This window comes from Tamandua tetradactyla, chromosome 6, assembly GCF_023851605.1.
Source record: "Tamandua tetradactyla isolate mTamTet1 chromosome 6, mTamTet1.pri, whole genome shotgun sequence".
NCBI classification, from domain to species: domain Eukaryota; kingdom Metazoa; phylum Chordata; class Mammalia; order Pilosa; family Myrmecophagidae; genus Tamandua; species Tamandua tetradactyla.
This window is the reverse complement of record NC_135332.1, coordinates 55,996,621-56,024,070: the sequence shown is the minus strand read 5'-3', so window position 1 is coordinate 56,024,070 and position 27,450 is coordinate 55,996,621. Positions and strand designations below refer to the sequence as shown.

Sequence of the window (27,450 nt, the reverse complement as noted above, 5' to 3'; positions counted from 1 at the left end):
ATATTCATTCATAGAGACTATGTGGAATATCCATTCATAGACCTTTAGGTCTATGGCATGTAGTGAAATGTAACTTTGCTGAAGCACAAATTCGAGTTATATGCTAGGAGGCTGATGTGTAGTACTTAGTCATTTATCTAGTTAGTGAGCCTTCCTAAGGGACCAGTATCTTCTTCTCCATGAAGCTTTTTTCTTTATCTTAGTGAGATTGTTAATTTCTTTTGTGTGTGTGTGTGTGTGTGTGTGAAAGTGAATATATTATGGTGTTCCTTAGTGAAGTTGTGTTGTTTTTTTATGTGTCTCTCTACATATATGTATTTCTATATCTATACATGCACGCAGAGGTATATATGCAATATGTATATCATAGAGAATTTTGTTCACAATGCATTGTTTTTTTTGGGGGGTGGTGGTGCGTGGTCAGGAATCGAACTCGGGTCTCTCTCATGGCAGGCAAGAACTCTACCATTGCACTACCATACCCCTCTGAGGGAAGTTTTTTAGAGTTGGACACTTGTCTTAGGATGTTTAAGGATCTTGTCTATTGTTTTCTGACTGAGAGACAGATTCCAAGTCCATCAGTGAGGAAACACATGTATCATATTACATAGTCGTTGACTTGTTTTCAGTGTTGGGTAAAGAGTAACTATTATTATTATTAGACAAAGGTAACTAAAGCAGTACATAATGCAGTGATACTAACAGTTCGGAGAGAGAAATAGTATAATTATAGCAGGAAAAGAACAGAGTAAACAATTAATTGTCTTAATATTTGTATATCACTTTATAGTCTGAAAAGTATTTTATATTGTCTCTGATCCTTTGGGATTGAAGTTAGAATTTTTTTTAGGTTCTGTACTAACTGATTGTTTTTCTTGAAGGTAAAATACGCCTTGATCAGTGCACAGCGTTGTATGATTTGTCAAGGAGACATTGCTAGGTATCGAGAGCAAGCAAATGACACAGCAAACTATGGGAAAGCACGCAGGTACCTCTTGTTCATTGCTTCCCTTCCCTGCAGGGCTTTCTACTAAGCCCCATTAAAACCAGTGAGCCATTTGTGTTCTCTCTCATATGGGTTTCCTACATGTGTCTCTCTTGGTCTCTGTTGTCATGCTTTACTATTCTAGAGCCTCATCTAACGCTCCAGTTTATGCCTGACAGAAGTAGTGAGGCCTATGGGGGATGAATTGGGTGAAAGTTGGTATGGAACTAGCATTTTCTTAATATTTTTCTATTCTAGTTGGTACCTGAAGGCCCAGCATATTGCTCCCAAGAATGGGCGCCCCTATAACCAGTTGGCTTTGCTGGCAGTGTATACGGTAAGAAGTCCTGAGGGCAAGGGAAATATGTTTTTTTTTTTGTTTTTAAACATAACAGCGTACAAGTGCAAACATTCTTACCATATGATCATTCCATTCTTGGTATATAATCAATAACTCACGGTATCATCACATAGTTGTATATTCATCACCATTATCATTTCTTAGAACATTTGCATCAATTCAGAAAAAGAAATAAAAAGAAAAAATCAGACATACCACACCCCTTACCCCTCCCTCTCATTGACTACTAGTATTTTCATCTACCCAATATATTTTAGCCTTTGTTTCCCCTATTTTTTTCTACACCCATTTCCGCTCCCTTTCATTGATCACTAGCAAGAAATATGGGTTTGATAACATTAGTTCCTGGAGCTTGTTTTCCTCTTATCAGTGTAACCCAGAGAATATCCCCTTCTGCCTCCCAGTCTCAAACTCCTTTTGTTACTATTATTTTCAGAGGTAAGATGTCAAGAATTCCTCAATTCACTTGAATCTGTACTTCATCCAGCCCCTTACTGCTGCCTTTAAGTTCCTAAGGGGATGCTCATACTCCAGCTGAGCACCATTCTTTGTTTCTAACCAAGGCTTCTACCCTGAATCTTCTTTTTTTTCTTTAACATTTTTAAATTGTGAAATATATATACAAAAAAGCAATAAATTTCAAAGTACATTTAACTAGTAGTTATAAAACAGATTTCAAAGTTTGGTATGGGTTATAATTCCACAATTTCAGGTTTTTCCTTCTAACTGCTCCAAGACACTAGTGACTAAAAAGAAATGTCAACGTAATGACTCACGTATCACACTCATTTTTAAAATCCAAAATTCTCTGTTATAACTCTTCCTTTTCCTTTGATCCTTTTCCCAATCTTTAGGGGTATTTGGGTTCTGCCCATTCTAACTTTTTTCATGTTGAAAAGGGGTGTCAACAGTATGGGATAGGGGAATGGAACTAGTTGATGTTCTTGGAGACTGGCCTGTTTGGGTTTCAGGACTTATTTGGTCTAAGAACCATCTGAAAGTTTTTTAGGTTTCTGAAAAGTAAACTTAGTGTGTGTAACTTTTATAGAATCTCAGATAGAGTTGTGTGTTCTTCAGGGTTAACAGGAATGTTGTTTGTTGTGATTTAGTGAACTATTCTGTCCTGAATATATTTTGTTTTATTGAGGTATCTTCATGCATTATAAGTTCATCCAAAGTATACAATCAATGGCTCACAGTTATCATCACGTAGTTGTGTATTCATCACCATGATCATTTTTAGAACATTGTATCCCTCCAGAAAAAGAGCTAAAAAAAACCTTATACATCCCATACCCTTTACCCCTCCCTCTCATTGACCCTTATTTACCCCTATTTATTTTTTGTCCTTATTTTGTTACTCAGCGGTCCATATTCTGAATAAAGGGAGTATCAGCCACAAGGTTTTCACAGTCACACAGTCACATTGTAAGAGCTATATAGTTATACAGTTGTCGTCAAGGATCTAGACTATTGGAATACAGTTGAACAGTTTAAGGTACTTCCCTCTAGCAATTCCAATATGCCATAAATTAAAAAGAAATATCTATATAATGCATAAGAATAACCTCCAGGATAACCTCACAGCTCTGAAGTCTCTCAGCCATTGAAACTTTATTTTGTCTCATTTCTCTCTCCCTCTTTATGGTCAAGAAGGTTTTCTCAGTCCCATGATGCTGGGTCCTGGTTCATCCCTGAGGGCCATGCCCCACGTTGCCAGGGAGATTTACAACCCTGGGAGTCATGTCCCACATGGCAGGGGTGCGGTGGGGTGGGGATGAGAACAGGGGCATGCAGTGAGTTCACCTACTAGGTTTGCTTTGAGAGAGAGAAGCCACACTGAGCAACAAAAGATGTTCCCTGGGGGTGACTTTTAGGCATAATTATCAGTAGGCTTAGCTTCTTTGCAGGAGTGAATTTCATAGGAGCAAGCCCCAAGATCGAGGTTCTCAGCCTATTGAATTGGTTGTCCCTACTGCTTGTGAGAATATCAGAAATTCCCCGGATAGAGAAGTTTAATATTTCTTCCTTTCTCTTTAGTACCCCAAGGGGCCTTTACAAATACTTTTTTATTCTGTACACAAATTACTCTGGGATATATTGGACTGCCCTGAATCTTAATCTGCTTTCCCTTCCCTTCCTGTTGAACTAGTCTGCCCGTTCTAGAAGGGAGATAAGGCTCCCTTACCTTGTCTCCCCTAAGCCTTCAATGAGCCCCAAGTAGTCAGATCCTTGATTCCTTTCCCCAGATCTCCTGTGTCCTCTTAGCTTCTCATGCAATGTGCCTCTTTGGCAGAAACAGTGTAAGTACCAAACTGTACCTCTCTAAATCTTATCTAGCCCACTGTAAATGTGTTCTAACAGAGAAAATGGGCCTTAGGAGCTGACAGGGTCCTAGTGAGGAAGATGAATTGAAGGAGAACAGACAGGGAAGTCATTGGTAGGTACCAAAGGTTTTAATATATGCAGCAGCTAACATGTTCATTAACAGGGAGAAAGTTTTTTAACATTGTGAAATTAATTGCTGAAATAAATAATGAATTTAATATTTATATTTTCCTTTATTCCACAGAGTGTCAAAGAGATTCTTAATACTTAATTGTAGATTCAGATAGTTGACTAAGAAATGTAATTTGCTGATATGCTTTCTTCAGAATATACTGATTATGTCTTCCCCTTTTATTCCCATCCTGTACTCTTTGTGATGGGGTCAAGGTTTTTTTTAATTGCACTTTGAGGCTTTGTTTTTCTGTCTGCTTTTTCCTTACCCATCTTTTTCTTATCTTATTTTTCCTTTTCTCGTCTCTTCTCTTTTTTCAGCTCTTCTTCCTTGTAATTATTGAATAAAATGTTTCATATCAATTAGAAAATACAATTTATTTTTTCCCCTTAGTGGCTTTTTAAAAAAAGCAAGGTGTATACATGGTCCAGATTAGATCTGATGAAATATGATGCTATTGATTATTACTTGCCCATTATTATCTAAACCACTAGGAAGAAAAACTACTGTCAATTAAACTGAGACAAAAGGTTGGTATTGATCTTATCTCTGTTTCAGAGATGTTAAAATATGAAAAAAATGTGTCTTAGATTTGATAAAATACTGTCTAAAATCAAGCAAGTGACATAGATATTAGTATGGATTGGAATAATATTAAGAATAGCTACCACTTAATTGACTGTAACCATGTACCAGGTATTGTTAAACTGTATGCATCACACTAATTTAATCCTTTCAGGAATCATGTGTATTAATATTTTCATTTTACAAATGAGGAAACAGGTTTAGAGAGACTAACTTGCTTAGGATCACACCTAATAAATGGCGGGACCAGATTCAGACTCAAGCAATTGACCTTAGAATCTGCACCTCTAACTAAGCTAGATGAATGTGAGTCTCATTCATTGATCCAGCTATTCTGGATATATTTTTTAGACAGTTATAGAAAAAAGATGAAAATGTATAGAAAGTTAAAGAGTCAGCAAGAAAGGCTTTTGATATTTTTTCCCCGTTTTGCTTTAGTGCTTTTTCCTTTTCCTTTCCTTTTTCTTTTTCTTTTAATATTGTCTATAAAATGGATTTGAAGTCTTTATTTGCTTAAATCATTAATATTTGCTTACATTTCTTATTTCATCAAGAGCCATCTAATGTGGCAAAAGCAGATGAACTTTGGAGCCAGTTAGGCCTAGGTTCAAATACTGGCTTATCCAGAATTTATATATGAGACCTTGGACAACTTATAAAATAATTTTCCAGAGCCCTCATTTCCTTGTCTTTATAATACCTGTGGTCATTGTCCTTAGGTTTAGAGAAAATATATGAGGAACTGATCATTTGCCTCATACTTAGGTATACTTAATAAATGATAATTGCCATTGTTATTTATAATTTTTAAAAAATAATTAGTTGAGTTGAACACTTTATTTTTCTCTAAGAAAATGAATTTCTTTTTTTATTTTATATATATTATACATTTTAGTTATTCTCTAAGAATAAAACATAATATGTTTATATTTTATGAGGCTCTTTATTTTTTCCTTCCTATGAGTACTTGGCTTTTGCATACTTCTTCTTGTAAGGTACAGAACATTGCAAAAAGAGATCTCTGAGGTGGGCCATGGTGGCTCAGCAGGCAGAATTCTTGCCTGCCATGCCAGAGACCCGGGTATGATTCCCGGTGCCTGCCCATTTGAGGGGGTTGGGGGGGTTGGAGGGGTTGGGGCCGGGGGAGAGATTTCTGATATAGTTGCCAGAACTTCTTTCATGGGTAGCATTCTCATTTTTCTTTGAATTCCTCACCACTTGAGATATAGTCTGCAAGAGATAGTAGGATTCCCTGGGGTCAGCTGCCTCAGGCTGGAGTCAGGAAGAGAATTGATTGACTGAGTTTCTCTGGTCTCTTTCCTCAGAGGAGGAAGCTTGATGCTGTGTATTACTATATGCGCAGTTTAGCTGCCAGCAATCCCATCCTGACTGCCAAGGAGAGTCTAATGAGCTTGTTTGAAGAGACCAAACGAAAGGTAAGTGGGGTATATAGGCAGAAACGTTCCTTTCTAGAAGAATGCTTTCCTCTTAGTGCCTCCCTTTGAAGGGAATGGCTGTGAAGAGCTGGGGTCTCATTGTGCTACGCTGATTGGAAATCAAGTACTGTGCAGAACCAAATTGCAATTTTCAGGACAGCTTTTAGGGGCTTTTGGGTGTGTGCATTCCATAGCATCTGTTTTACAAAATTAATAACTTTTATGAGACAAAGCAGATGATATTCTGCCACCTTGGAACAAGCATAGGTGATGCTCTTCTCTTTATTGACTGAATCCCAGGAGTGTGAGCTTGTGTGTTTGTATGTTCTATAGGCAGAACAGATGGAAAAGAAGCAACATGAGGAACTAGAATTGAGCCCTGACCAGTGGCGGAAGGGAAAGAAGTCTACTTTCCGGCATGTTGGAGATGACACCACTCGCCTGGAGATCTGGATTCATCCATCCCATCCCCGGTGCTCCCAGGGCACTGAGTCTGGGAAGGATTCTGAGCAAGAGAATGGGCTAGGCAGCCTAAGCCCCAGCGATGTAAGTACCTGAAGGTGATACAGTGAGTCAAACCAGCTAAGTAAGCACTATGAGGCATTCCACAGACATTTCCCACTAATCACAGGGAAGACAAACCACTTGAGGCTCCCTGATATCCCCTTCCATCACTTCTACCTTCATTTCCTTTGTCTTTATTAGCCCTCCCCTTTCTTACCACTATGTGGCACTGTAGAATTTAGTAAAAGTAATTATCTAAAATAAAGATTTACTAGTTTAGGATTAATTAGAACGTTTTGCTGCTTTGGGTTCAGAGTTGCCAGTGTGGTGCTTTAAGATTCTCTGTAGGATTTTGTACTTTTTTTTTCCCTCTTGGTTGACCTTATGTTTCAAGAATGAGCAAAAGCAGCCTGGGTAGGTTGGTTTGTCTAGTTTGTGATCAGCTTCTTAAGGGATATCCTTTTATGACTCTTAGGCTGGGATTTTTTTCCTAGAGGTTGGGAGAAGTGACAGTGGTAAATCACAGGCTCATATGAAAGATTTCTTCTCTTCATTTACCCAGTAAATAAATATTATTGAGTATGTACAGTGTGCCAGGCAGTGAGGATACAGTGAACAAGATCTCCCCCAGCTCTCAAGGAACTTATATTCTAGTGGAGGATGTGAATGGGCAGTTAAGGTACAATATAATGAATTTTCTTTGAAGCACTCCATATTATGGGACCATATAGCAGTGGGACCTAAGGGAACCGTTGGTCTAGCATGGTGGGGGGAGCAGTAGCCAAGAGAGACTTGTTAGAGGAGGTACTTGCTAAGGTTGTACCTATTTGAAGTGTAAAGAATGAGTAGGAATTAGCTAGAGGAAGAGGGAATAGAGAGCAGTAAAGCATGCCCAAGGCAAAAGAAACAAGATATGCAAAAGCCTGGAGCTAGGGAGAGAGAGCTGATAGTTGGAGAATTTCAAGTGGTTGTTGTCCCTTGAGAGTAAAATTCATAGTGGAGTGCTTGATGGGATAAACTGGGGCCAGGTTTTGAAGGTTATGCTATAATTTGATCTTTATCCTGAAGGCAGTTGGGAGCTATTTAATGCATTAAGTAGGGAATAACATATCAGGCATTTAAAAAAATATAACTGGCTGCTTTGTGAAAAGTTTGGAAACAGAGTAAGACTAGAAATAAGGAGACTAGGAGAGTGATATAGTAATCCTAGTGAGATGTTGAAAAAATCCTGAACCAAGTGCAGTGGCTTTGGAGGTGGGAAGAAGTGAACAGATATGAGGTATTATAGTGAGGTAGAATCCATAGGACTTGACTGGATATAGGTTGCTAAGGGAGAGTAGGAAGACAAGAATGACACCTAGGTTTCTGGCTTAGAAACTAGGTAGATGATGGTCCGTTTCCTGAGATAAAGAATAAAGGTGGAACTGGTTTTAGGAGAAAGATGATGAGTTTAGTTTTAGATGTGTTGAATTTGTTTATTATTCCTATAGGACATTGAAGTGGAGATATTCAGAGGCTTACACATCTTCAGGTCTGAAGATGAGGAGAGCGCTCTAGGTTGGAGATTAATATTTTTGTAGGCGTTCTCTTATAAATGATAATGAAACCACGTGAGTTGATTCCATTGCTCAAGGAAAAAACTTAGAAAGAAAAAAATGCTGTAGATCTACCAAAGAAAGGAGATAGATGGCAGAGTAAGGTCATTGCAGAGGGAGGAATGGGAGTGGAATCCAGAGTACTAGGAGAACTAATTAGTCTGAAGGAGGATGAGGAATCCCTCTTTCTTTTGTTTGATGGAAATTAGGAACAGATAGTTGGGGATGAAGGGTAAATTTGTGAGTGAGGTAGGAAAAAGATGAGGGAGGGCTCTTCATTTTTCTTAACTTTTTATTTTGAAAGTTACTTCAAACTCACAGGACAGTTGCAAAAATAATACAAAACCCATACAGAGAACTTTAACATCCCCCATTCCTGCAGTTACCTAGATCCACTAATTTTAACATTTGCTATATCCTAGTATTTTCTAGTATCTCTGTTTATTTTTCTAAACATTTAAGAGCATCATATTTCTTGAACATGTAATACTTCTGTGTACATTTCCTATGAACGAGGATATTCACTTCTATAATTACCTGAAGTGATCAAATTCAAGAAATTTAACTTTGATATTAAAGCTTAATTCTGTATTCCTTTTTTTTTCTTATATCCCCAAAATATCTTTTGGGGACCTTTTCTCTTCCACTCTTAGATCCCATCCAGTATCAGTTATGTATTGCATTAAATTGTTATCTCTTTAGATCCTCTTTGTGTGTGTGTGTGTGAACATATATACCAACTCCCTATGTGCCATGGTGTGAATGGAGCTACTTGTCCATATAGATCTGTCAGGATGCCTTGGAGGAGTCACCGCTATGGTAGAATCCATGACTGCTGCCCTCCTCTAGTTTGGACATTGCTGCCCCAGATTGGAAGTCTATGTAATAGAGAGAAATTGTCCTATTCGATTAACTGCACCATCCAACTATCTTTAAAGTGAAAGTACCAGGTCAATTTGAGAAAGCATCTTGTAACTCTTTTTGACACTGGCCTTAAGATAGTGAGTAGTCTCTCTCATAAAAGTTACGACTAATCTATTACAGAACTTTCTCTTCCATTAGGCATTTTCTTTGAGTGTGTTTTAAAGTAATATGTATATACGTTGATATTTTTGTTCTTTTGTGCATTTCGGGGAACATATTTTCAGCATGTGAGTTGTCATTGGATGGGTTAAATTTTGAGTAACTATTTTTAATTATACAGTAATAATTGAATATATTCTTGGTAAAACTTTCAAATAATTATGGTATTATATAGAGTGAAATGCGGTAATTTGTTTTCTGATCTGTTCTGAAGCTGTTTGTATCTTCAGCCTGAGCATCATCCTTGGGTAACTACCTCCCTTAATTCCTTTTAAATTTACATCTTTGAGTTTGACCTTTTGGCTCTTGACTACCAGCCCTTGAGGAAGATGGTCAGTGCAATTTCATAGCTCTTCATTAATCCAGTGAGGAAACCACACTGTCTTTTTTACCTTCTTTATCAGACCCCAGTCAACTTCTTATGTTCTTTTTTGTTTCAGTAGGCCCCAAGAACTCAGTTTGCTTTCTCTGTTCCTTGGAACCTACAGAGTGATGAGAAGTGAGAATTTATTTGACAGATGTTTGAGTACTTAGGCATTGGGCACGCAGAGATTAAAGTCACCTAAAATGATCTTGGGGAAACAGTCATACAGGGAAGACAGAAACCTAAGTATATGATTATATTGCAGTATGGCAAGTACTATGATAAAAGCAAGCATGAGAGGCTATGGGAGTATGCAATTAGAGTACCTCTTCAGGCATGGTTAGGGAAGGCCAGGGTGAGGAGGCATTTTGCAGCTGATAAATGCTGTAAGTACATGTCTGCATTGGGGCGTTAGGGCATGAAAGCTTGAAAGAGGCATGAAGACTTAGGGAACTGCAAGTAGTTCACTATGGCTAGAAATTAGGATGTGAAAAACATTCTTGTTGGAAACTTGCACCATTCTTTATCCCTCCCTTTCCTGCATACCCACATCCAATCAATAACAAGTTCTGTTGGTTCCACCTCCTAAACATAGTTTGAATCCATCCACTCCTTTCCACTTCCATGTCACCATCCTAGTCAAAGCCATCCTTATTTTGGTATTCCACAGACTATTGAAAGAAGTTCCTCATTGGTCTTTCCACATTTATTTCTGGACCTCTTTTAGGCCTTCATTTTTAGACATAACCCAAATGAGCTTCTGAATACACATTTGTGATTGTGTCACTACCCTAACTTAAAAATCTTCAGTTGCTTCTCTTTGCTCTTAGGATCGGGTCTAGAATCTTAACCTTATCTACTGGGTGACACATGATCTGGTCCCTGCTACCTCTAACCTTATCTTATTCCTTTCTTCTCTGCTTTGTTACTGTGCTTCAGCTGCACGGACTTCTTCTTTGAAGGGCCCAAGCTCTTTTCTGGCTCCTGGCTATTGCACATTCTTCCTGCTAGCATTATTTTTCTCCGCACCAGTTCCTCTGTTCTCACTCATCCTTCAAGTCTTAGTGTAAGTGTCATTTTTCAAGGATGTTTTTCCTAGTCTCTGAAACTGTCTGTTTCTTCATTGTGATACCACAATTTAGTTAAGTAATTTTAGCTGTGGTTTTTTATTTTAGAAAATCTCTCCTTTGCTAGGCTGTGTGAGAGTAGGGTACATGCCTGGTTTGTTTATTGCTTTATCCCCAGTGCCTAGCACAGTGTCTGGCATATACAAGATTCAAATAAAGATTAGTTGAGTATATAAACGAGAGGGAGAACAGTGAGCGATGGTGCTGGAGAAGGTAGCAGGGACCTTATCCTTCATTTTGAGAAGTTTAGGTATTAGGCATTGAAGGATTTTTAGCAGGGCAATGACATAATCAGAGTTACAGAATCACTGGTTCCAATATTTCTTGATTGGAACAAATTTATTTGCTTTTTAAAGGGATTTTTTTAATTGCAAAAGTAATATCAATTCAGTATATCTTTTTTTGCAATGGGCAGGCACTAGGAATCGAACCCAGGTCTCCGGCATGGCAGGCGAGAAATCTGCCTGCTGAGACACCGTGACCCACCAAATTCATTATATCTTAATCAAATAGAAATGTATTTAAAGTTTAAAGTGAAAGTCACTTATATTCCCACCTTCAGAGACACCGCTGTTAACTATTTGATGGATATCCTCCCAGATATTTTCAAAACATTTGTAAGTTTCTAAGTATACACACATAACTGTAGATACATGAAATATATTTATTCTAAGAAAAAAGAGATTGTGCTATATATACTAATTTTCAACTTCCTTTTTTTTTTAAACTATCAGTTGGACATGCGGTCAGTTTTGCCGTAATGCAACACATACATTCCTAAAAATCACTGCTATGCAAAATCATGCAATAATACCACAGTGCTTATAGGGACACTTGGGTTAGGGGAAGAACACTCAAAAACTTCCTTAGTGACATGTAAAAAAGATGAGACCCTGCTGAAAACAGTAGCATGTTAAATGGTTAAGAAATACATAAATACTACAATTAATACTGCACTTTATCTTGAAAAAGGCTTGAAGTTTGTAAGGTGAGCTTTGGAGGAGTTGCAGCTTGTGATTTATTATGAAGTGGAGAAAGGAGGTGATTTGAAATCAGACAGGCACTTGTAACATCAGATGTAGATGAATGTAGCTCATAACTCATGTGTGGTGAACTGAGGCAGCTGGTAGCTGTTTGAGGTATATGTGTGTGTGTGTTTTGTGTATTCCTACACTACTCGGTTCACCTGGGTGCAGTTTTCTACATTCACTTAGTGTTTCTTGCCAAGAAAATCATGCATAAGCAAATGTGAAATTTACTTTATGCTCAAATTGTTCCCTAATATGTTGCTCTTTGTGGAACAAACTTACATTTTCACAAGCATTATAGCAGAACTATTTCCATTTGTCTAAGAATATATTTTCTTATTATGTTCTTAGTATGGCTGCATGATATTCTATTATAAAAAATATGTATTATTTATCTATTTAATTCATATATTTGCTGTGCATTGTTTGTACATTTTAATTGTCCTTTTTGAGTGATTAGCCTTAGTAGAAATTGCTCATTTGACAACTGAAAAAGTAAAATTCAGTTTCTTGAGTAGCACAAGGTTTGATTTCAGGTGGTTCTTAGTAATGAGAGTAAAAACCCAGCTAATTTGTTTTCTGTCTGCCAAGCCCAAGTTTTAAGTCTCTTTCTCTGATTGGCTGTAAGAGGTTACCTTGTGGGTTGTTGGCTTCCAGCCTTGACATTCGTTTAGGTTGAACATTCAGCCTGGGAAACTGCCAATCTCAACTGCAAGTGGGATTCTTAAACTGTTGAGATTCACATTTAAACTCTCCCCCTGCAAGTTAGACCACTCAAAGTCAATATAGCCAAGTTTCTGAGGATTTTTTTATTTATTGGATATGCATTGTTTTGCCTCGTCTGTCTTTGGAGATTGGAAAAGGGTACTGCTTGGCAAATAAGTTGTTGCTGACAGTCAGCCATTAAATTAAGGGATATGAGATTATAGCATCAGGAATCATTTTCACACCCAAAGGGAAGGGTCTCTGATGAAACTCCTGAAGATCTTCTCTTGGAACCTGATTGCTCCAGTATCAGCTTCTTGATTGGAATGCCATGCACATCTCTCTGCTGGGGAAGAATGACCAAACCATTGATTGATGTCCCAAGTTTTAGTGAGCCTCACCCATGTTCTGGCATGATTTGGTTTACCATGTCCAGCATTTTCCCCAGCCGCCTGTGACTGTACCCACAACCTGTTTTTGGTGCTATGAGTAGAAAATAGGTCTTTAGATAAGTGAAATGTCATTTTGTAATTGGCCAAGCTCTTGTCAAAACCTCTCTCTTTTTTGGCCCCTTAAGTTTGCTAAAACTGCCAGAATGCAACACACCAGAGATGAATTGGCTTTTATTTAATAAAGGGATTGATTTTTGTTAAGAATTTCTAGTTCTTCAGAGGAAAGGCAGGTAACTTTCATCTGAGGTTCTCTATTACATGGGAAGGCACACAGCCATGTCTGCTGGCCTTCTGGCCTTCTGGGTTCCAGTGGCTTTCCCCAGGGTGATTCCTTTCTGCATCTCCAAATGTCTGGGCTGAGCTGGGAGTGCTGAGATGAGGTATGCTGAGCTGCTGAGCTCTCTACTGACCTCTCTCTTTTAAACCTCCAGCTAATTAAATTAAACCTTACTCATTATGGAAGGTCCTCCCCTTAGCCGACAGCAAATGTAATGAGCCATAGATAAATTTCACAGGAAACTGATTATTTAAATCCACAAAAACAACAGTGGGGCATCATCACCTGGTCAAGTTGACACCTGAACCTAACTACCACATCCCTCTTCATGGGTTTGGGGTTCAGACCATATGTACCTTAGTAGCTCTTAATACCTATTATCTCGCCTTTCCTTTTTTGAATCATTAACATCTTATTTCACCTGTCAAGTGATATTGTTTGCCTCGATTGTTTTCCTTTTGCCCCACCTCTACCTCCTTTTCTTCTCTGGCACATTCCTTTTTTTTTTTTTTCCACATACTATCTTTTTTCAAGACTTATTCTAATACAGAGTTTAATGCCTCTGAGTTTTTGGAGTAAGTGTGTGTTCTGAGGCCAGTGCTAAACCAGACCAACTTTGTTATGCTTTGTGTTTAAAGCTGTAAAAGATGAATGCGACATGGTTATTTTTCTCAAGGAGGTTAGAGTCTAGTGCAGGGTCAGCAAACTTTTCCTGTAAAAGACCAAATAGTAAATATTATAGGCCTTGCAAGGCTGTATGGTCTCTGTTGCAAATACTCATCTCTGCTGTTGTAGTGGTATAGTAGCCATAGACAATACATAAATGAATGAGCATGACAATGTTCCAATAAAACTTTTTATTACAGACTAGGTCTTGGGGCCTAGTTTGCCAACCTCTGTAGTGGAAGGCATGACTACATAAATAGAATGTTTCAGTATATTGTGGTAAGTGCTATGATGGAGGTATGTTTTGAGTGCTGTGGATGCATGGAGGATACTTTGTCCAGTTTTGTTAGAGACATGGGTTGGGGTGGGGAAAAGGAGAGCAAAGTTAAAAGGTGTATTAGTTAGGGTTCTCTAGAGAAACAGAATCAACAGGGAACACTTGCAAATATAAAATTTATAAAAGTGTCTCACGTGACCGCAGGAACGCAGAGTCCAAAATCCACAGGGCAGGCTGCAAAGCCGACGACTCCGATGGATGGCCTGGATGAACTCCACAGGGGAGGCTCACCAGCCAAAGAAGAAATGAAACTTGTCTCCTCTGAGTCCTCCTTAAAAGGCTTCCCATGATTAGATTTAGCATCACTAATTGCAGAAGATACTCCCCTTTGGCTGATTACAAATGGAATCAGCTGTGGATGCAGCTGACGTGATCATGACCTAATCCTATGAAATGTCCTCATTGCAACAGATAGGCCAGCGCTTGCTTGCCCAATCGTATAAACAAGTACCACAACTTGGCCAAGTTGACACGTGTCCCTAACCATAACAGTAGGCTTCCTGAAAAAGCTAACTACGCAGAATGGGAAGAGAGTTTTGCAAGTAGAAGAAATAGCATGAGCAAAAACAGAGGAGGTGTGAAAGAGTAGAGGGTTTGCAAGTTATATAAGTCTGCAGTAATTTGGAGGATAATGTGAGAGGGTTGGAGTGGTAGAGAGGAGAACAAGACATTCATAGGGACCAGGTTCTCTTTTGATGCTGTGGTGTACATGGGTGGTGGTCAGTGGGCTGGTCCTTATAATATGCTTATGCATTCTGGAAATAATTTGTTTCTGGAAATTCTCATTGTTTATTTGTCATGTCTGATTGTTAATTTAACAAAAGCAGCACACTATTCCATCCATTAAATTTGGGAGGGTAGAGGGTGACTAAATCTTTTACTCACAGTTTGCTGATTGAAAAAGTTTGAAGATGATACTTCTAGACAGTACTTTGGGCACTCTGAACTCAAATGTTCAGACACTAATGTCTCTTCATGTCTTGGTTGTCAGAGGAAGTTGTCAATGGCTTGTATAAAGTAAGGTGAAGTTTTTATTTTTCTTTTTAGAATTTATAAAACCAGTGCATGCTTATCATAGGCAAATTTGGAAATGCAGATTAAGCAATTATTTTTACTACCTAGAGGTTACCATTATTCACATGCTACGTTACGATCCTCTCTTATTTTTCCTTCTAGTTGCTCCATAATATAGGATACTAGACTCTTCCTGTGTGTTTATTCTTATGTTAGCATTTGATGTTCCAGCACATGATTTAGACTGGAAATGCCTAATGCCCACTAACCTGGGAAATCAGATGGGAAAAATCCATGCCTAATTATTAAACAACCCAGAATCTGATTGGAAATGTGGTATTCTAACTTCTTCAGTCAACACAGTTATATGTATCTTCTCGTTTATCTTAATGGCACACAGTGCCACCTTAATGTCCTCCCTGCCGTATGTGGAGAACAACTTCTTAAGACACCTGAATAAGAAAGAGCAAATTAGATGTTTAATAGGACCGATTGAGTCTGAAAAGGATCCATTTCATGAGGTAGCATCTTGAACTATTGATAAATTGGGGTATGGGGGATTAATTTGAGTCCTCTGGGCAGAGAAAGTTTGTGGCTGTGTTTGGAAAGCTGGGTTCTATTTGGAGAAATTTGTAGGCAGTAATGCTGGTTGGTTTCTAGTTCAGTGGAAGTAGTGGCTGAAGGAAAAGTAGTAGAGGGGTGATTGCTTTTTAAAATATGCTAATTAAAGAAATAATTTTGAATAGGTAATATAGTATGTGTGTACATATACGGTTATCTTCCTTTTCTTTCATTAGTACTAGCATGTCATACACATTGTTACTTACTTTTGCTTTTTTCCATATTGCTTTTGGAATGGGAGATCATTCCATGAGTGATTGCCTTTAAGTTCATTTTATATCTCTGGAGGCTGGTAGCTTGATAGCTTACATTAACTTTGTCCAGCGCAGGATAGTAGAGAGATTAACAGAGTGGATTTGATTTTTAACTTTTTTTTATCATATAATATAACATATATACAAAGCAAAGAAATAAAAAAACAATAGTTTTCAAAGCACTCTTCAGGTAGTTACAGGACAGATCTCAGGATTTGTCATGGGCTACGTTACAATCCTCTCATATTTTTCCTTCTAGCTGCTCCAGAATATAGGAGACTAGAGGGCTTAAATATTTTTTTATCATCGCAGTCGACTTTTTTTCCTGCTTTTTAACAACTTGGATTTAAAAGTCCTAAATTCAAGTCCTGGCTTCATCAGTTACCAGTTGTGAGACTTTGGGCATGTTCCTTAACATGGCTGAGTTTTGATTAAATGCACTAATTCATGTAAAGGTGCTGATAGTGTTATTTATATACTTCTTTTTATAGAGCTTAGAATAAACTTTGTTTGATTTTCTTTGGAGAGGGTAAGCATTGATTTAATTTACAATGCTCTAAAAGAAATGAATGCCCATGCTTAGTAGGTGTCCCAGTTTGAAACTGTTGTGTACCTCAGAGAAGCCGTGCTCTTTAATCCTCATTCGATATTGCTGGGTGGGATCTTTTTTATTGTTTCCATGGATTGTTTCCCATTGTGGGTGGTAACTTTTGCTTACGTGGTTTCCATGGAGATGTATCTCTACCCATTCAAGGTGAGGTTGCTTACTGGAGCCCTTTAAGAGGGAACCATTTTGGAAAGTGCCCACAGAGTCCACACAGCCAAAGAAACCTTTGGAGATGCAAAAGGAGAACGCCTCTGGGGAAGCCTTATGCCATGTGCCCTCCCAGCTGAGAGAGAAACCCCAAACTTAATTGGCCCTTTCTCTGGATGCCTTAATTTGGACATTTTCATGGCCTTAGAACTGTAAACTTACAGCTTAATAAATTCACTTTTGAAAAGCCATTCTGTTTCTGGTATATTGCGTTCTGGTAGCTTATAAACTGAATAGTAGGTAAATGCTTCATCTTTGGTAACATGACTATTTCATTGCCCCGTAATTATAGACATTTATAGATATAGATCATTATAGATATTCCCATATCTGTAAGGTGGGCACTGTGGCAGGTTTTGAGGGTTGCTGTGGGGATTATATTAATTTTATGTCATTTAGATAGCCCTTTACATTTGTAAAGTAGTTTCCAGTGTATACCTCATGTCATACTCTTTCACCATAGAAGCTCTTTGAAAGTATTCTTCTGTAAACTGAGGTTTGGCAATGTGATGACAGGAGTCAGTTCATAAAAGCCTCCTCCTATAAGAAGGGGCTCCAGACTGGCTTTCTTTCTCTTAGGCCATTAGAAACAGCTTGATGAGCTCACTCATCAAAGAAAGTTGTGACCAGGGCAGAGTTTTTCAGATATTGATAATGTGAAGTGTGTTTGTGAGGAGCGTCCCCTAATAGGAAAGAACGGAGACTGCTTGCTTAGATCCTGCTAGACCTCAGGACTGGTATCTTTCTTTGACTTTTTTGTGGTTAGCAGTAAATGTAAGTTTCTGAAAGCACACTGGTCCCCACTTCCAAACCCTTAACACCCCCAGTGACCTTGGTCACCAAACCACTTAAGGGCTTTATTTTTATTCTAGCCATTTTGTTTCAAGATATAAGGTTGGTTTCTTTCTTCTAACAGAGCAAAGTTCTCTGGGGCAAGAAACAGAGTGCCAGGGTGCAACTGAACCTGGTTAAACACCAAAACCACACTCTTGATGTTTCTGGGCTTGAGACGTGACATAAGCCATACTGCAAACACCAGCTTCCACACCATGAAGAAGCCTTGTCAGATATCTGCTTTATTTATTTTTGTTGTTGTTTTGTATTTTTAGACAAGTGAAATGTGAAGGACGAAAAAGTATACCTTCTTATTCTGCTTTAGCCAAAAATCTAATTTTAAGAATGGACACTTTCTTAAAATCCAGTCTTTCTTTCCCAGCTCAAAGTTTTTTATCTTCCGCAAAGGGTGTTGATGAGAACTCTCACAACTCACCAGGTCTCAGGAAACCGGATTACCAGCATATCCTGTTCGCGTGCATGTGTATATTCTGTGTTACCCACAGGCCACTTTCCACCCCACGTGACCTTTAGTTACCATCCGGAAAGTCAGGACCCAGATACCAGTCAGAATTTCCAGGCTTTAGTTTGGTTTACACATTTTAGAAAATGTTAACAGTAGTAATTTTAAAAAGATTTTTTGAGTAGCACTTTTTAAATAGGAAGTTATATATCCTAAAGAGAACAGGAAAGGCATTTGCCTGTGCTCTTTCCGGTAATATGTTTGAAAATAAACATTAGGAAGAAAACTTGAAGCAATTAAAATGCATAAGGGAGAGGAGATGAGAGAGCTATTTAATTGATTAGAAGTCACACATGTGCTCCAATTCTTGGTTTTAATGCTAAATTCTGAGGTCCTTATGTCATTCTTTAAAATCATAGTGTCCATCATTAGAATTGTATATAACACATAAATCATTTTATTTGGATCAACATCTGCAAATTAATATAGATAGACTTAATGAGTCAATTAATATTCTCTATGCAGGGGTAGGCAAACTACTGCCAGTGACGTACAGGCTAAGGATGGTTTTTATATTTTTAAAGATTTGTTTAAAAAAGGAAGAATGTGTGACAGGCTTATGTGGCTCATAAAGCCTAAATTATTTACTCTGTTACCTTTTGCAGGAAAAGTTTGCCGTCTGCTGCTCTAGAAACTGGGAGGGGTTAAAATAGTTGTGATTCCTTTAGGACTGTGGTTAATGAGGGTGGAATCACCTTTTTGGGTCCACAGTTCTTCATTATGTGGATCTGTTATTGCAGAATGTTTAGCTTCCAGGCTCCGCCCACTAGATGCCAGTAGTGGCCCACATACACTCCCAAACACTTCCTGGGAGGGGCAATACTACTCTGAGAACCACTGGGTTAGGAGCTTTATGAGATCAAAAACCTTTTTAAGGTTTCTCTTTTTGTTTCCTCTCAGAGAAACAGGTTTGGGATTTGGATCCTCATGGCATAGGAATCACCAACAGTGAGAGAGAATTTGGGTAGCTAATGGATTGGGAGAGTTTTCAGTAGGGTAGAATAAAAAGGTTTTAGGAAGGCTCTTTAATTAGTTTGTTCATTTGTCACCTTTCGCCCATTTCAAGAATTGTTGTGATTTTATGAAAGATTTGTTTCAATGTTGCTCATGCTTTAAAAAAAATATTCCTTTCTATGTGAGAGGAAGAGTGGCCATGTTTGGTCTTAATGTCCAGATGATTTTGAGATCTGTGGGAATCGTATGGTATACTTGAGAGACTTGTTCAAAGCCAATGTAAAGACATAGTTTTGGCATCTCATGAATAACCTGATATCCAGACTGAAGCCAGAACTCTGGGGTTGGAGAATTTTCCAGCCTGAGAGAGTTGACTGAGAAAAGTCGTCCTTTGGCTCCTTACCAAGTTAGACAAGGGAGCAATCAGCTGCTGAGTTTCGGCCAACTGGAATGTATGAGAGGGTGTACTATAAATCGTCCCTTAGGATCCAGCTTCTAGTCTGTGAAGAGCCTTCCAAGTAAGAATGAGACCTATACATTGGATCCCTGTTCAATCTGCAGCTGCTCTAAGAAGGAATAGAGTAGTGAGGTGATATTACTATGGGAGCAACTGAATCCCATAATAACATACTGCCTGTTGTGTGGGGTAAGAGACTGCACCAACCTTTTTGTTTTCCCCATGTTGCTTCTGTCACTGATTTCCTATATTGGTTTTTATTTCTGACAGTACTCTTGGGGAGATGTATCCGTAGTTCTATCATTCTTTAATCCCTCTCTGCACTTAAAGGTTCCAGAATTTCATCCTCTATCCTATTTTCATTGTCTTGGATGTGATGTGTTTGGGCTAAGATAAAGAATATGAATTAGTTATTTTTTTTGGCTTGTGATCTTCCCCCAGTCTGGAGACTGCTTGTTTGGCTCTACAGGAAAACTCCAGGTTTTTCCCCTCTTGGAAGTCTTTCACTTTACTCATAAATATTTAGTATTGAAGTTAGTCTCCTGAGTATATTAGTAAATATACTGTGTGGACCTTTAAATATTGTCTAGAGGAACTTTAAATGTTGTCTAGACCCTCTGTCTTTTTGATGCTTACATCCCTGTGAGATGTGTTTGCCGAACTTTTTTTTTTAGAGCTTCAGCAGTTTTTTGAGTTTGTCTTCAATCTGTCCAGTAATCCAAAATTTAGTGAGCATCTACTGTGGGATCAATAGGAGGCATCTCTCCTATTGTTGTTTCACGTCATTCATGCCTAGAACCATTAGAGAGTTGTGTACCTCGGTGACATGTTGATCACCAGTAGTATTGCTTTTACTAAATTGTGCTTTGGTGTAAGTTTATCAACCTAAATCAAGACATATAATAATAAATTATATTAATAATAATTATATTATATAATGTCATCTTTGTGGAAACCCATAGAAGAATTTCAGTATCAGGAATAATCATGCTGTGTGTGTGTGTGTGTGTGTGTGTGTGTTTTTCCTAATCTCATGCACATTTATGAACTTGTTATTCAAAATAATTCTTTAACTGTTCCAAAGGTTACAAATAAACCTGTAACTTCCTTAAAAAGCGTAAAAGGACTGACTGGCTTGTATTTTGCATCATGACCTTACTACTGTTGATCTCTTTATTTTTCTCTTTGGCTCCTCTGTCTTTTTTTTTTTTGAAGTTTACCTTGCAGTACAGTGTATGCTTTTGTACATTGCCTTAAATAACTTATTTCACAATTTTATGTGGACATTTTTCTCTTTCCTCAGGTCAGCTAATAGTTTCTGAGGGAATCAAGTTTTTCCTTACCCCCATTCAAGTCATAAATATTTAGTGAGTACCTTTATATGATAATTGCTATTCTAGGCACTACACATACAAAAGTAAATGATGTTGGTCTTTCCTCAAAGATACCCTCTTCTAGTAGAAAAAATGGATATATAAATAAATATTTGCAATAAAATATTGCAAGTGTAAAAGCAGAAATATGTGCACTGTACAAAGTTAGTACAGAGGAGAAAAAGATTAACTCAAGTTCAACAGAGAAATTCCCTAGAAAGGTGACCTGTGTCCTTAATTTTGAAGAATGAAAATGTTCTTTGGGTAGATATGAGCATCAGACTTTTTCTGGCCCAAGGAACAACATGGATAAAAACGTGGTTTGGTTAGGAAATTGCCAAGAATGGTTACTTCTGAGGTACCTAGTCAAAGAGAGTACCATTAGAGTATTATAGACCATGGTACAGATATCCACATTGATGCTGTCCGATGAGTTAGTTGGGACTGAAGATCCATCATAAGGTGGACACTGCTGGACTTTTGATTTGGCTGAAGCTTGGAAGTGAGCCCTTAAAGTATTTCTGCTCTGCTTTATTTTACTGCATTAGTGGAGGTTGACTCACCCTAAAGTCATGCCTTCCATCATTCTGGGAAGCTTTCTAAGCCAAGCCCAGTATTGCTTAGGACTAAATTATGCTTTGTGTTATAACCATTGACAGTGAGAACTATTTCTTGCCATTTATACACACAGTGGGACTTCAACTACCAAAGTATGTAGGAAAGAGGAATTGAGATAAAACCCTCTGTTTTGGGGGGTTGTTTCTGTCTTGGTAAAGATACTAAAGCCTTATTCTGTTGAATGAGATTTTGAGCTGATTTGTGCCACAGATCTCTGCAATGCTAGATCCTGCTTTGTAAAAGCAAACTGCATTAAGTCAAAGTTGACATTTTCTGAGGGGTTTCTTTGGCAAGTTTTCCTTTAGACTTCTGGACATATCTGTAAAACAGTATGGCTCATCAAATTCTTACAAGGGACATAAGTCAAAGGGTTGGCTAAGGCACTATTAGATGCCCTCACGCCCCTGAGAAGCTGTCACATGTAGTCAGAGCAGACTAGGAGTTAGAGCTGTTGGATTATATTCTTGAAACTTCTTTTATTTTCATAAGCAAATTTGTTTAACTCTTTCCTTGCTTCTGCATTTGTACAATGGGATATAGTTTATACCATTTCCAGATCCGATGTATAACTCTGGTGTAGCTTTCTGCATGTGCATGGAGCCCCAAACTTTTAGCACAGTTGGCTTCGTTTCTGCCATCTCAGAGTTAGAATCTTGGTGGGACTTAGAACATATGGGGCAAAGAGCATTTGCTATAGGACAAAGGTTTTTTTTGTGAAACAGCAGAAAAGTTGTCATTTTTAAAAACGTTTTATTACAGTATAGTGTACATACCAGAAAGTACATCTATCAAGGTTGTACAGGTTGATTAATTGTCACAAATTAAGCATATTTGTGTAACTGAGTGATTGGTTTTTGATTTATATCACTTCCATTTTTTTCTTCCCTTTTATCTCTAAGCTCAAATTTTCCCTATACATTTAGTAATGACAGTGACAGGGATTGAGCACTGTACATAAATTAGGAAGGGTAAATGCCCATTTTTCCCTAATTTCTGTTGTGCTTGTTGAGGTTAGTTTCCATTGCAGAGAGAAGAGAATGAAGGGAGAGTTTATAAGGTAAGGAATTGGATCAAACATAAGAGATTCAAAGGTGTTTGCTATGTCTTTTGAACTAGATAGCTTGAGTCTGAGAACAGCGTAGACAAGCTGTGATTGACAAAGAAGTAGATAGAAGCAGGCCTTGCCTTCAGTTACAGTGAAACAGGAGACCCTACCAAAGTGTTATGGTTTTTGGCCTTAATTTTGAACTATCTGGTTGTTGGGGACAAAAGTGAGTGGATGGCCTGCTCACTCCTGGAGAGTCTTAGGTCCAACTTGGCTATGGAATCCCAGAAGTTCTGCATTGCCGTGTTTATAGCTTTTGTCTTTGGCATTAAAGTAAGTGCCAGGTTGTACCAGGTCATGTTCTTGTCTTTGTATAATCCATTTTTATTCTAACAGTTTTCTTTTCTTTCTCGAGTTAGCTGCCAGTGAGGTAGACTTGCCTCTTTTGATAAAGAACAGATACAGAAGTTCACATCCAAACCTGAATAACCATTTTTAACTTGAAACACTTTTCCTAGGGGTTGATACGCCAGAATCCTTCCCTTATTTGGTGCCTTACTTAAATCTGAAGCTCACACAAGTTTGCCAGAGCTCCTGTGTGCTGGTTATTTGCTTTTTGGTGCCCGTAGCAGAATGGTTTATGAAATCTCTGTGACCACATCTGTTTTAAAATGAAGCATCATTTTCCTTTGCAATTTTGATTGGTTCTTGCTCCTCCCTTTCCTAAGAGATTAAGGGTTTTTCCTCCACTATGTTAGGTGGGTAGGCAGAAGGGTTTGCTTTCAGATATTTTTTTCTGGATTCTGCACAGTCTCTTGATGGTAATATGTAAAAGCATATATGTTCTTTGACTCTTGAAGAACTCTTTCTTGATTAAATAGGCAGATTCTAATATATCTAGAAAATGTTAGGGTTTTTATGAGTTTTATTCTTGCTTTTGTTATATTGCCATGGAAAACAAGCTTTGATTATTCACTTTTCTCACTTTTATCTTTTCATTATTCTTACTGGTATTATCTTGGGGTACAGTTATTAAGTGCTTCCACCGACTTGTATAATATTATTTGAGTATACTTGACCGGAAGTATTCACTTCCCTTTATCAACAAGACTTTTCAATTGCTTTGGCCTGGTGGCCTCTCAGTAAATGGTAGTTGGAACCACTGGTGAGTTTTTGTTTGGGGTTACTTTAGCTTTTGGTGGTTATAAACAGCTCAGTGTCTATCTTTCTTGGTTCTACTGAAAAGGTTGCCTGTTTCAAAGGTGAAAGATTAAGGGCTCAGCCTCTGCAGCCAGACTTCCTGGGTTCAATTCTCAGTTCATTCCTGACTAGCTGTGTGATTACCTTGGGCAAGTTACTTAACCCTTCTGTGCTCAGTTTCCATATCTGTAACATAGAAACAATAGCGGTACTTACCTCACAGGATTGTCACAAAGTTAAATGAGTTAATAGACATAAAATACTTAGAATAATGCCTTATACATAAAAGGGTCTATAGAAGTTTGGACTATTATTATTATATTAAGGTGATTGAGTATGATACATTTTATTTTGTTCAACTGGGGAAACTTGAGCCTTTACTGAGTAGCTTGGGGTACTTACAATTCCTAGATGGTGGAACCAGCTCTGTAAATTCAACTTGTCCATTGGGTTGCAGCCCACAGGCCTCTAAAAGGAGTAGTTAAAATCAGGTGTTAGGCCATACTGCCTTCTACATGGGTTATATAGCTAGTCAGAGCAATAATGGTACTGGATAGGTTCTCCCAATCCTTTGCTCCCACTGGCTGGGTCCCATTTATGCTTCAGAAGGTGTCTTTTGCTCTTACCATGTGGCAAACCAGAAATTGCAAAAAATATGTATATTGTAGTGTTTGGAGGCAACTCTCTCTCATCCATTCATCTGTCCCACCCATCCATAATCTCTGATAACTACTCTGTCCTGGGATATAGAAATGCTTCACAAAAGAAGAGAACAGTCTAGAGCTATGCTTACTAATTTGGTAACCACTCAAATATATGTGACTATTTAAAATGAATTAAAGTGAAATAAAATAAAAAGTTTGTTTCCTCATTCATACTCACTACCTTTCAAGTGTTAAATATGAAACTAGTGGCTACTTTATTCGACAGTGCAGATGTAGAGCATTTTCATCATCATGGAAATTTTTATTGGGCAAATCTGGTCTAAAAACAAATGTGTGTGTATAATGAAGATGCGCGATATAACAGAGGCATATGAAATATTCTCTGAGCTTGGAGGATAAGAGATCAGGCTCAGCCTAGAGGTAGGGGACTGGGAGAAGTTTAAGCAAGGAAAAGTGGTACTTCATTAGAGAAAGGAGGACATGAAAAGGCATTTTAGGCAGAGAGTGCAGAGCAGCATAGAGAATGTGGTGAAGTTAGGGCTCCATGAGTAATTCTTTGTTGCTGAAGTGTAAGCTGTGTCAGCAAGGGTGGAGTTAGAGGAGCAGCCAAAGACCAGACTGGAAAGTCTATTCGTTCACCAAGTATGTATCAGTCACCTACTGCGAGCCTACTCTAGGCGGTACTGTGATAAACAAAATATATGAAGTCCTTGCCCCCTTTGGAGTATGTACGGATGCATATACTCCATGAGGGCAAGTTAGAGTGGTGTTTGTCAAATTTAGCTACATAGTACAATCACCTGGGGAAGCTTATAAAAATCCTGATGCCAGGTCCTACCCCATGCCAATTAGAATATCTGGGGGTAGAAGCCTATACATCAGTACTTTTTTAATATTCACAGGCAATTTCATTGTTCTGTAAAGTTTGGGAACCACTGTGCTAGAGAATAAATACCAAGGCCCCAAGTTAGGAACATGCTTGTCACATTCAAGGAACAGGAGGAGGCAGGAATGGAGTAAGATTACATAGGCCTTTTGAAGGCCATTATAAGGGCTTTGGCTTTTATGCTGATGTTGACTATGGCTTTCTTCTTGCCCAGGCACTTGGGCTGAAATATAGTAGATGTAGCTGCTCCTGAGCAGGGTCTGAATCCCTAAATCCTGACAGAATTTTGTTTTCCCTTGATTACCTGCCTGTTTGGATTTTGCCAAATTATCCTCCAAAAAAAGATGGTTTTAACTTTTTGCATGTAGTGATGAATGTTGTGTTTCCTTGCGACATTAATATTAGTGCTATGCAGTTGTGTGTTTGGTGTGTGTGTGTGCATACATTTTTGGGGTATTTTTCCTGGATAATCTATTTAATCAGTCAAATCTATATGCTTAAATAAATTTGTCACCAGTCATTTATTGAATGTATGCTAAATGCCAAACTCCATGTTAGGCCATTTAAGAATATTAATGAAAGAAAATAAAGTAAAAATATCCCAATTATCTAAAAATGAAATCAGTGTTTTATTTAGAGTCTCTTTTAAAAGACTCGTACTGGGTTCTAGGGACCACTGTTGTACCCTGTAAATTAAGTTGCTTGGAACTAGAACCATGGGGACTTGGGAAGTAGGGCTTATGGTGGTCTGGGTGTGGAAAGATGATCTCCTTCATGTGTCTTTCGTCTCTTCTCTATCTCCATTGCTATTGGATCATTGCACCAACTTCTTAACTGGTCTTCTCGCTTTCTCCATATACCTCCCCCTGCCAAAAAAAAGAAGGTAAAAATTTTAAACAGTAATCAGAATGGCCCTTTTAAAATCCAGATTTACTCATTTCACATCCCGGTTCAAACACCTTCAATGGTTTTGATTAAGATCAGAGTGTTTAACAAGGACTTCATGACTTGAGCCTGCCAACTTCTCCAACCTTCCTCCTGTAGAGTCAGTCAATCTAGAATGTAGCCATGCCAGTCTAGAATGTTCATCTCTTAGGACCATAACACATGCTGTTCTCTCTCTTTATGACACAAATTAAGGTAGGACCTCCTACTCCCTCTAAAACTATCTTGATTAATTACTCAGCCTTAAGGTTTCAACTCCAGGGTTTCTTCCTCTGAGAGGGTTTTTCTGATACCCCTGCTGTATATTTCCACAGCTGTGAGTGGATAGACAGTGTGAGAAGAACCTCACATCCTTCTCATACTCTCGTCTATCTATTTAATTATAAGATGGGTTTTGGTTTGTGTATGTGCCCTTGGAGAACTGTCTTCTGGTTGCCCACCGGATCACAGAGTGGGAACTTTCGGCCATTTCCCTGTGTGTCTCATTTTTGTGCATGCAGACACAGAGTGTTCCCGCTCCCCTACTGCTTGGGTAGATGGGCATGAGAGTTCCCAGGCCCTGCGAGAAATGAGTCAGAAAGAAGAGTCATTCAGAAAGTAACGCAGTCAGAGCAACAGTACTGCCCTTTGGCTGAACTTTCTCTCTCCAAATACATTGAGGTGCTAAGCTGGTGGCACCTTGGAGTTGGTTGCAGATTGTCAGACCACAGCACAGGTACACATACATCTTAATTTGGCACTTTCCCTTGATTAGGGATGTTTTAGAAAATGTCCAGGAGCCCTCTGGCCTAAGTGAAATTTTTATTGAGCTTAGGTATGTTTTCTTTCCAGCCTTTGGAAACCAAGAGAGCTCCACTTACATTTCTCTGTAACCTTTGGGGCTTTTGAGTTCAAAAGCTTTGGGACATTTGGGTATGGGTTTTTTGTTTTTTGTTTTTTAACCCATTAAGTGATAACTCCCATTTCCCTCACCCTTTGGCCCCTGGTAACCTACAGTTTACTTTCTTTATATTTGGGTATTTTTGTGCTATCATAGAATAGGATGGTATTTGCTCAGAAGCAGGCCAAAAAGGTTAGAATTATTTAGAATCATACATTTGTGGGCTTTTAGCATTGAAAGGGACACTATGGATTGGTGATTCATCTGGGATGTTGGAAAGTGGGTGGATATCAGAATGTTTTGGGGGTTCTTTTAAACCATATTCCTCTTCACTATCTCTCTTCACCTCTTAGCCTGTGAGA

General features: G+C 38.4%; 1 protein-coding gene across 4 annotated transcripts in view; it reads left to right on the top strand.

The window, feature by feature from the left end:
• Positions 1–27,450, top strand: part of SMG6 (SMG6 nonsense mediated mRNA decay factor) — a 259,345-nt gene that overhangs the window by 18,250 nt on the left and 213,645 nt on the right. For 3 of the 4 annotated variants that reach the window (XM_077165510.1, XM_077165511.1, XM_077165509.1), the window contains 4 exons: positions 882–988; positions 1,244–1,322; positions 5,757–5,867; positions 6,201–6,413. In XM_077165510.1, coding sequence (XP_077021625.1) covers positions 882–988; positions 1,244–1,322; positions 5,757–5,867; positions 6,201–6,413 — 510 coding nt within the window. Of the gene's footprint in view, positions 1–881; positions 989–1,243; positions 1,323–5,756; positions 5,868–6,200; positions 6,414–26,164; positions 26,404–27,450 lie in introns of those variants that run through there. The other variant, XM_077165512.1, reaches the window with a different exon arrangement.